Source organism: Coregonus clupeaformis, chromosome 8, assembly GCF_020615455.1.
Source record: "Coregonus clupeaformis isolate EN_2021a chromosome 8, ASM2061545v1, whole genome shotgun sequence".
NCBI classification, from domain to species: Eukaryota; Metazoa; Chordata; class Actinopteri; order Salmoniformes; family Salmonidae; genus Coregonus; species Coregonus clupeaformis.
Genome location: NC_059199.1, coordinates 4,048,876 through 4,060,047, shown reverse-complemented (window position 1 = coordinate 4,060,047; position 11,172 = coordinate 4,048,876). Strand labels below are relative to the sequence as shown.

The window sequence follows — 11,172 nt, the reverse complement described above, 5'->3', positions numbered from 1 at the left end:
GGGACACAGGTAGGATGATCCTGCTACTGTTCTCTTAGTATCAGACAGAACCTACTATCTGTTCCGTCTCTTAGTATGTCTATATTTTAGTTGTAGAAGTTGGTTTACATAAAGTTCGTTTAGAAAATTGTTACATAAATGACCTCATTTTGCATCCTTCTGTGTGTGTGTGTGTGTGTGTGTGTGTGTGTGTGTGTGTGTGTGTGTGTGTGTGTGTGTGTGTGTGTGTAAGGTATGGCCCACTCTATGCCCTGTACCTGGGTCCCCATTACACAGTGGTAGTGAATAACTATCAGCATGCCAGAGAAGTGCTGCTACAGAGAGGGAAGGAGTTCGCTGGGAGACCCAAGATGGTGAGCCACAACACAGAGGCAGCTCATATACAAATCTGAAGTTTACATTAGGTTGGAGTCATTAGAACTCTTTTTTTTCAACAACTCCACAAATTTCATGATAACAAACTATAGTTTTGGTAAGTCGGTTAGGACATCTACTTTGCGCATGACACAAGTAATTTTTACAACAATTGTTTACAGACAGATTATTTCACTTATAATTCACTGTATCACAATTCCAGTGGGTCAGAAGTTTACATGCACTAAGTTGACTGTGCCTTTAAACAGCTTGGAAAATTCCAGAAAATGATGTCATGGCTTTAGAAGCTTCTGATAGGCTAATTTACATCATTTGAGTCAATTGGAGGTGTACCTGTGGATGTATTTCAAGGCCTACCTTCAAACTCAGTGCCTCTTTGCTTGACATCATGGGAAAATCAAAAGAAATCAGCCAAGACCTCAGAAAACAAATTGTAGACCTCCATAAGTCTGGTTCATCCTTGGGAGCAATTTCCAAACGCCTGAAGGTACCACATTCATCTGTACAAACAATAGTACGCAAGTATAAACACCATGGGACCACGCAGCCGTCATACCGCTCAGGAAGGAGACGCGTTCTGTCTCCTAGAGATGAACGTACTTTGGTGCGAAAAGTGCAAATCAGTCCCAGAACAACAGCAAAGGACCTTGTGAAGATGCTGGAGGAAACAGATACAAAAGTATCTATATCCACAGTAAAACGAGTCCTATATCGACATAACCTGCAAGGCCGCTCAGCAAGGAAGAAGCCACTGCTCCAAAACCGGCATAAAAAAGCCAGTCTACGGTTTGCAACTGCACATGGGGACAAAGATCGTACTTTTTGGAGAAATGTCCTCTGGTCTGATGAAACAAAAATAGAACTGTTTGGCCATAATGTCCATCGTTATGTTTGGAGGAAAAAGGGGCGGCTTGCAAGCCGAAGAACACCATCCCAACCTTGAAGCACGGGGGTGGCAGCATCATGCTGTGGGGGTGCTTTGCTGCAGGAGGGACTGGTGCACTTTACAAAATAGATGGCATCATGAGGAAGGAAAATGATGTGGATATATTGAAGCAACATCTCAAGACAGCAATCAGGAAGTTAAAGCTTGGTTGCAAATGGGTCTTCCAAATGGACAATGACCCCAAGCATACTTCCAAAGTTGTGGCAAAATGGCTTAAGGACAACAAAGTCAAGGTATTGGAGTGGCCATCACAAAACCCTGACCTCAATCCTATAGAAAATCTGTGGACAGAACTGAAAAAGCATGTGCGAGCAAGGAGGCCTACAAACCTGACTCAGTTACACCAGCTCTGTCAGGAGGAATGTGCCAAAACTCACCCAACTTATTGTGGGAAGCTTGTGGAAGGCTACCCGAAACATTTGACCCAAGTTAAACAGTTTAAAGGCAATGTTACCAAATACTAATTGAGTGTATGTAAACTTCTGACCAACTGGGAATGTGATGAAAGAAATAAAAGCTGAAAGAAATCATTCTCTCTACTATTATTCTGACATTTCACATTCTTAAAATAAAGTGGTGATCCTAACTGACCTAAGACAGGGAATTTTTACTAGGATTAAATGTCAGGAATTGTGAAAAACTGAGTTTAAATGTATTTGGCTAAGGTGTATGTAAACTTCGGACTATCTGCCCAGAACAGACAAAATTCCATTAGCCTTTGACCTGTTCCCTACACTAATACAGACCATATCCCTTTCTATCTACCCTCCCACCCTACACTCTTAGAAAAAAGGTGCTATCTAGAACCTAAAAGGGTTCTTCGGCTGTCCCCACAGCAGAACCCTTTGAAGAACCCTTGTTGGTTCCAGGTCAGTTTTTGGTTCCAGGTAGAACCCTTTTGGTTCCAGGTAGAACCCTTTTAGGTTCAACGTAGAACCCTTCTACATGGAAACCAAAAGGGTTCTACCTGGAACCAAAAAAGGTTATCCTATGGGGACAGCTGAGAGTACCCCCTCTCCCTCCCTCTATCCCTCCCCCTCCCTTCCTTACTCCCACTCCCTCCTCTCTTCTCCCCCCGCCCCTCCCCCCCTCTTCTCTACCCCTCCCCCTCTCTGATTCAGAGCGGTTGGGTTATACGTGGAAGACACATTTCGGTTGAGTGCATTCAGTTGTGAAACTGACTAGGTGTCTCCTCCTACTCTCTCCAGGTGACTACAGAGTTGTTGACTCGGGGGGGGAAGGACATAGCGTTTGCTGACTACTCTCCTCTATGGAAGAACCACCGCAGGCTAGTACACAATTCTTTCACCCTGTTCGGAGAGGGGACCAGCAAACTACAGAGCATCGGTGAGGCCGGATGTGTGTCTGTGTGTGTCTGTGTGTGTCTATGTGTGTGTCTGTGTGCGTGTCTGTGTGTGTCTATGTGTGTCTGTGTGCGTGTGTGTGTGTGTTTGTGTGTGTCTGTGTGTGTGTCTGTGTGCGTGTGTGCGTGTGTCTGTGTGTGTCTATGTGTGTGTCTGTGTGCGTGTGTGTGTGTGTTTGTGTGGGTGTGTGTGTGTGTGTGCGTGCACGCACGTGTGTGTTACTCCATCTGTGTGTGTGTGTGTTCAAATACTGTACCGGTTTGTCTTCTACATTTCTGTGTGTGTGTTTGTTTGTGTCTGTATGTGTGTGTGTGTCTGTGTGTGTCTGTGTGTGTTTATGTGTTTGTCTGTGTGTGTCTATGTGTGCGTGTGTGTGTGTGTCTTCAGTACTAGAGGCAGTGGAGGTGCTGTGCAGTGACCTCCAGGCCAGCAGGGGGAAGGCTGTTGACCCTGGTCCTCCTCTGATGAGAGCTGTCACCAATGTGGTACTTATTGTTATTGACATCTATGTGTTGGCTGTATGCACTGTAGTGGGTTTTTATTGAGCTGCCCATCTTGGCCAGGTCTTCCTCTTGGCCAGGTCTTCCTCTTGGCCAGGTCTTCCTCTTGGCCAGGTCTTCCTCTTGGCCAGGTCTCCCTCTTGGCCAGGTCTTCCTCTTGGCCAGGTCTCCCTCTTGGCCAGGTCTCCCTCTTGGCCAGGTCTCCCTTGTAAAAGAGGTCTTCCGACCTCAATGGGCCTTGCTGGATAAATTAAAGTCAACAAAAAAATCTAAGTATATCACCACCATATTAATAAACATGTCTGAGCTTTGATCCTTGACCTTTAGGTGTGTACCCTGGTGTTCAGCTCCACCTACCAACCTGGTGACCCTGAGCTGACCTCTGTGATGGAATACAACGACGGTATCGTCCAGACCATCGCTAGAGGGGGACTAGTCGACATCTTCCCCTGGCTACGGGTAGGAGACCCACACAGCAAGCAGACAGGGTCATACACACACATTCAACCAAGAACTAATATATTATATTGACTATGTCCGTCCCAGCTCGCTCATTAAGGTCTTAATCAAAATTACGGATTGCCTCTTATCCGCTCGTCGTCCCCTTATGCCATAGTTTGTACATCTCAATTGTCAGTAGAAACCACATTTGTTTAAGCAAGTCAGCCATATCAGCTATGTTTTTTTTTAAAGGCAGTAAATGAGGCTGAATGAACTGTTTCGCTGCCAGACAAGGCTCCGCTGATAGCCAGGTGTAACGGTGGTAAGGTGTTGGGACTCTGCTGTTGGGACTCTGCTGTTGGGACTCTGCTGTTGGGACTCTGCTGTTGGGACTCTGCTGTTGGGACAGCTTTATGTAGGCCCTAACAGTTTGTAGGCACCGTTTGTCACCGTTATAGTGCAATTAATGTACTGTTTAGTGGCGTGTTGTGTTGTGTAGTGGCTTTGCTGGCATGCATCAACATTTTTCTTTTTTGAGTTCGCCACTGTTTATTACAGACAGAAATATTCCTCAGCAGCCCCACCTCTCCCCTCTCAGACGATCCCGCAGGTGAAGAAGCCGGATGTGGAGGTCCTGGGCTGGTGTGGTTACACGTGGTCTGCAGTTGTGAGGCCGGTTGGACGTACTGCCAAATTATCTAAAACAACGTTGAGGCGGCTTATGGTAGAGAAAGTAATATTACATTCTCTGGCAACGGCTCTGGTGGACATTCCTGCAGTCAGCATGCCAATTTCACTCTCCCTCAAAACTTGAGACATCTGTGACATTCTGTTGTGTGACAAAACTGCACATTGTAGAGTGGCTTTTTATTGTCCCCAGCACAAGGTGCACCTGTGTAATGATCATGCTGTTTAATCAGCTTCTTGATAAGCAAAGCCAGTTGAGAGTTGAGTGGAGATTAATGGATTTGGTTCTGTCAGTTCTTCAGTCAGTCGTCCTGATGAACCTAGTTTATGCTGGCTATCAAATAAAATGTAATTGGTGGCGAACACATATTTTGCAGATGTTATCGCAGGTACAGCAAAATGCTTATGTTTCTAGCACCAACAGTGCAGCAATACCCCTAACAATACAAAACAATGGCTAAGATGCCGCCGACGGAGGGTGCAACGCCTCAAGCTCCGATAAAACCACCACCAACAGACATCTACCCTTCCCCCCCCAACAGACATCTACCCTTCCCCCAAGACATCTGCCCCACCCCCCAGCAGACATCTACCCTTCCCCCAACAGACTCTACCACCCCCCAACAGACATCTGCCCTTCCCCCCCAGACATCTACCCTTCCCCAAACAGACATCTACCCCACCCCCAACAGACATCTACCCTTCCCCCCCAACAGACATCTACCCCACCCCCCCCAACAGACATCTACCCTTCCCCCCAACAGACATCTACCCTGCCCCCAACAACATCTACCCTCCCCCCAACAGACATCTACCCTTCCCCAAAGACATCTACCCTTCCCCCCAACAGACATCTACCCTTCCCCCACATCTACCCTCCCCCAACAGACATCTACCCTTCCCCCCAACGACATCTACCCTGCCCCGCCAACAGACATCTACCCTTCCCCCCAACAGACATCTACCTTCCCCCAACAGACATCTACCCCTTCCCCCAAGACATCTACCCTTCCCCCCCAGACATCTACCCTTCCCCCCAACAGACATCTACCCTTCCCCCCAACAGACATCTACCCTTCCCCCAACAGACATCTACCCTTCCCCCAACAGACATCTACCCCCTCCCCCAACAGACATCTACCCTTCCCCCAACAGACATCTGCCCTTCCCCCCACCAGACATCTACCCTTCCCCCCACACATCCCCTGCCCCCCAACAGACATCTACCCTGCCCCCAACAGACATCTACCCTTCCCCCCAACAGACATCTACCCTTCCCCCCAACAGACATCTACCCTTCCCCCCAACAGACATCTACCCTTCCCCCAACAGACATCTACCCTTCCCCCCAAGCATCTACCCTTCCCCCAACAGACATCTACTTCCCCCCCCAACATCTACCCTGCCCCCCAACAGAATCTACCCTTCCCCCAACAGACATCTACCCTTCCCCCAACAGACATCTACCCTGCCCCCCAACAGACATCTACCCTTCCCCCCAACAACACTACCCTTCCCCCAACAGACATCTACCCTTCCCCCAACAGACATCTACCCTTCCCCCCAACAGACATCTACCCTTCCCCCCCAACACATCTACCCTCCCCCACTCTACCCCCCCCCCCCCAACAACATCTACCCTTCCCCCCCAACAGACATCTACCCCTACCCCCAACAGACATCTACCCTTCCCCCCAACAGACATCTACCCTTCCCCCCAACACATCTACCCTTCCCCCCAACAGACATCTACCCTTCCCCCCAACAACATCTACCCTTCCCCCCAACAGACATCTACCCTTCCCCCCAACAGACATCTACCCTTCCCCCAACAGACATCTACCCTTCCCCCCAACAGACATCTACCCTTCCCCCAACAGACATCTACCCTTCCCCCAACAGACATCTACCCTTCCCCCAACAGACATCTACCCTTCCCCCAACAACATCTACCTTCCCCCAACAGACATCTACCCTTCCCCCAACAGACTCCCCTTCCCCCAACACTCCCTTCCCCCCAACGACATCTACCCTTCCCCCAACAGACATCTACCCTTCCCCCCAACAGACATCTACCCTTCCCCCAACAGACATCTACCCTTCCCCCCAAAACATCTACCTTCCCCCCAACAACATCTACCCCTTCCCCAACAGACATCTACCCTTCCCCCCAACAGACATCTACCCTTCCCCCAACAGACATCTACCCTTCCCCCAACAGACATCTACCCTTCCCCCCAACAGACATCTACCCTTCCCCCCAACAGACATCTACCCTTCCCCCCAACGACATCTACCCTTCCCCCCAACAGACATCTACCCTTCCCCCCAACAGACATCTACCCTTCCCCCAACAGACATCTACCCTTCCCCCCAACAGACATCTACCCTTCCCCCAACAGACATCTACCCTTCCCCCAACACATCTACCCTCCCCCCAACAGACATCTACCCTTCCCCCAACAACATCTACCCTTCCCCCAACAGACATCTACCCTCCCCCCAACCTCTACCCTTCCCCCAATAGACATCTACCCTTCCCCCAACAGACATCTACCCCCCCCCAACAGACATCTACCCTTCCCCCCAACAGACATCTACCCTTCCCCCAACAGACATCTACCCTCCCCCCAACAACATCTCTTCCCCCAACAACATCTACCCTTCCCCCAACAGACATCTACCCTTCCCCCCAACAGACATCTACCCTTCCCCCCAACAGACATCTACCCTTCCCCCAACAGACATCTACCCTTCCCCCAACAGACATCTACCCCTTCCCCCAACAGACATCTACCCCTTCCCCCCAACAGACATCTACCCTTCCCCCCCAACAGACATCTACCCTTCCCCCAACAACATCTACCCTTCCCCCAACAGACATCTACCCTTCCCCCCAACAACATCTACCCTTCCCCCAACAGACATCTACCCTTCCCCCCCAACAACATCTACCCTTCCCCCAACAGACTCTACCCTTCCCCCAACAGACATCTACCCTTCCCCCAACAGACATCTACCCTTCCCCCCAACAGACATCTACCCTTCCCCCCAACAGACATCTACCCTTCCCCCCAACAGACATCTACCCTTCCCCCAACAGACATCTACCCTTCCCCCAACAGACATCTACCTTCCCCCCCAGACATCTACCCTTCCCCCCAACAGACATCTACCCTTCCCCCCAACAGACATCTACCCTTCCCCCAACAGACATCTACCCTTCCCCCAAAGACATCTACCCTTCCCCCAACAGACATCTACCCTTCCCCCCAACAACATCTACCCTTCCCAACAACATCTACCCTTCCCCCCAACAGACATCTACCCTTCCCCCAACAGACATCTACCCTTCCCCCCAACAGACATCTACCCTTCCCCCCAACAGACATCTACCCTTCCCCCCCAACAACATCTACCTTCCCCCAACAGACATCTACCCTTTCCCCCAACAGACATCTACCCTTCCCCCAACAGACATCTACCCTTCCCCCAACAGACATCTACCCTTCCCCCAACAGACATCTACCCTTCCCCCCAACAACATCTACCCTTCCCCCCAACAGACATCTACCCTTCCCCCTAACAGACATCTACCCTTCCCCCAACAGACATCTACCCTTCCCCCCAACAGACATCTACCCTTCCCCCAACAGACATCTACCTTCCCCCCAACAGACATCTACCCTTCCCCCCAAAGACATCTACCTTCCCCCCCAACAGACATCTACCCTTCCCCCAACAGACATCTACCCTTCCCCCCCAACAGACATCTACCCTTCCCCCCAACAGACATCTACCCTTCCCCCAACAGACATCTACCCTTCCCCCCAACAGACATCTACCCTTCCCCCCAACAGACATCTACCCTTCCCCCCCCAACAGACATCTACCCTTCCCCCCCCAACAGACATCTACCCTTCCCCCCAACAGACATCTACCCTTCCCCCCAAAGACATCTACCCTTCCCCCCCAACAGACATCTACCCTTCCCCCCAACAGACATCTACCCTTCCCCCCAACAGACATCTACCCTTCCCCCCAACAGACATCTACCCTTCCCCCCCAACAGACATCTACCCTTCCCCCAACAGACATCTACCTTCCCCCCAACAGACATCTACCCTTCCCCCAACAGACATCTGCCCTTCCCCCAACAGACATCTACCCTTCCCCCAACAGACATCTACCCTCCCCCCAACAGACATCTACCCTTCCCCCCAACAGACATCTACCCTTCCCCCAACAGACATCTACCCTTCCCCCCAACAACATCTACCCTTCCCCCCAACAGACATCTACCCTTCCCCCAACAGACATCTACCCCTTCCCCCCAACAGACGTCTACCCTTCCCCCCAACAGACATCTACCCTTCCCCCCAACAGACATCTACCCTTCCCCCCAACAGACATCTGCCCTTCCCCCCCAACAACATCTGCCCTTCCCCAACAACATCTTTCCCCAACAACATCTACCTTCCCCCAAAATCTACCCTTCCCCCCAAACATCTACCCTTCCCCCACGCCCCTTCCCCCAACGACATCTACCCTTCCCCCACGACATCTACCCTTCCCCCAACAGTCTACCTTCCCCCAACAACATCTACCCTTCCACCCCCCAACGGACATCTCCCTTCCCCCAACGGACATCTGCCCCCCCCAACAACATCTACCTTCCCCCAAGACATCTACCCTTCCCCCAGCAGACATCTACCCTCCCCCCAGCAGACATCTACCTTCCCCTGGACATCTACCTTCCCCCAGCGGACATCTACCCTTCCCCCAACAACATCTACCCTTCCCCCAAAACATCTCCCCTTCCCCCAGCAGACATCACCCTTCCCCCCAACGACATCTACCCTGCCCCCAACTCTACCCTTCCCCAGCAGACGTCTACCCTTCCCCAACCGACATTCCCTTCCCCCAACAACATCTACCCTTCCCCCAACAACATCTACCCTTCCCCCAACAGACATCTACCCTTCCCCCAACAGACATCTACCCTTCCCCCCAACAACATCTACCCTTCCCCCCCAACAGATCTACCCTTCCCCCAACGACATCTACCCTTCCCCCCAGCAGACATCTACCCTTCCCCCCAACAACATCTGCCCTTCCCCCAACGACATCTACCCTTCCCCCCGGCGACATCTGCCCTTCCCCCCAACACATCTACCCTTCCCCCAACACATCTACCCTTCCCCACATCTACTTCCCCCCACAACATCTACCCTTCCCCCAACGACATCTACCCTTCCCCCCCAACAACATCTACCTTCCCCCAACAACATCTACCCTTCCCCCCAACGACATCTACCCTTCCCCCCCAACGTCTACCTTCCCCCACATCTCTTCCCCCACATCTCCCTTCCCCCAACATCTACCCTTCCCCCCACATCTTCCCCAACACATCTACCTTCCCCCACACATTCCTCCCCACATCTGCCCTTCCCCCAACGACATCTGCCCTTCCCCCAACCAGACATCTACCCTACCCCCAACAACATCTACCCTTCCACCCAACAACATCTACCCTTCCCCCAACAACATCTACCCTTCCCCCCCAACAACATCTACCCTTCCCCCCAAACATCTACCCTTCCCCCAACACATCTACCCTTCCCCCAATCTCCTTCCCCCAGGTCTACCTCCCCCCAACACATCTACCCTTCCCCCAACAGACATCTGCCCTTCCCCCCAGCAGACATCTACCCTTCCCCCCAACAACATCTACCCTTCCCCCCAACAACATCTACCCTTCCCCCAACAGACATCTACCCTTCCCCCCAACGGACATCTACCATTCCCCCACAACATCTACCCTTCCCCCAGCAGACATCTACCCTTCCCCCAACATACATCTACCCTGCCCCCACCCACCCCAACAGCTAACTAGCTTGCTAGCTTACCCGCTCACAAGACTAGCCAAGTTAGCTGCGCTGTTGCTTGCATGCGATTGGCTGTGGTCTTGGGGGTGTGCAGAGCCTTGGAACAGGCTCTTTCCGGCTAAAATGCCCCATGGGTATTTTACAGGGGAGTCAATGCTGAGACCAAGGCCTCTTTATTTAGATGATAGTCAATGCTGAGACCAAGGCCTCTTTATTTAGATGATAGTCAATGCTGAGACCAAGGTCTCTTTATTTAGATGAGCCCTGTATAGCACCACAATACACATCAAAATATAATAAACACATTAAACTAAACATTCATATTACACATTCAAATACACATTATTATACACAACAATACACAAAAAGTATAACCCAACCATAAAACACAGACACATTCTTCCGAAAAAAGGTCCCCTAACCACTGTCTGAAATGTCCTAGAGTAGTGATCACTAACCGGTCGATCGACTGGTCCATCTCCAAGTCATTCCTAGTCGAACACCAAACATTTCTGTAAAACATTTAAACTATAAAGCCTTGCATTCCAAATTGTTTTATTTGTTTGGCGCTGTTGGCGGCAGGTGCACTTGATTCAGCAGCCCCAACCCCAGCCCCCCTACCTTGCCCCACCCTAATCCTACCCCAGCACCAGCCTAACTTGCCCCCACCCCAGCCCTCCCTGCCCAGCTCAATCCTGGTCCTGCCCACCCTGGCCTGCCTCCCTGCCCACCTAATCCTACCTCCCAGCACCACCATAGCCTTGGCCCCCGCCTGCCTGGCCCTGCCTAGCCTGGCCCCAGCTGGCTCCACCTTGCCTGGCCTGCTCTTGCCTACCCTGGTCTGCCTCCCGCCTTCCTCCCTGCCTCCTTCGCTGCCCCCCTCCTTTCTTCTTCTCTTTGCCCTCAGCCTCCCTTTGCCCCCATCTTCTTTTCCTGACCTGGCTCTTCTGACCCCAGCCACCTGGCCCCCC

At 51.5% G+C, this 11,172-nt stretch overlaps 1 protein-coding gene across 1 annotated transcript in view; it reads left to right on the top strand.

Annotated features, from left to right (window-relative positions):
- LOC121559195 (steroid 17-alpha-hydroxylase/17,20 lyase) overlaps positions 1 to 11,172 on the top strand; it is a 35,931-nt gene that overhangs the window by 347 nt on the left and 24,412 nt on the right. The window contains exons 1-5 of the mRNA XM_041872488.1: positions 1 to 9; positions 233 to 353; positions 2,530 to 2,668; positions 3,073 to 3,170; positions 3,513 to 3,644. The exon at positions 1 to 9 is cut by the window's left edge and continues 347 nt beyond it. Coding sequence (XP_041728422.1) covers positions 1 to 9; positions 233 to 353; positions 2,530 to 2,668; positions 3,073 to 3,170; positions 3,513 to 3,644 — 499 coding nt within the window. The remainder of the gene's footprint in view (positions 10 to 232; positions 354 to 2,529; positions 2,669 to 3,072; positions 3,171 to 3,512; positions 3,645 to 11,172) is intronic.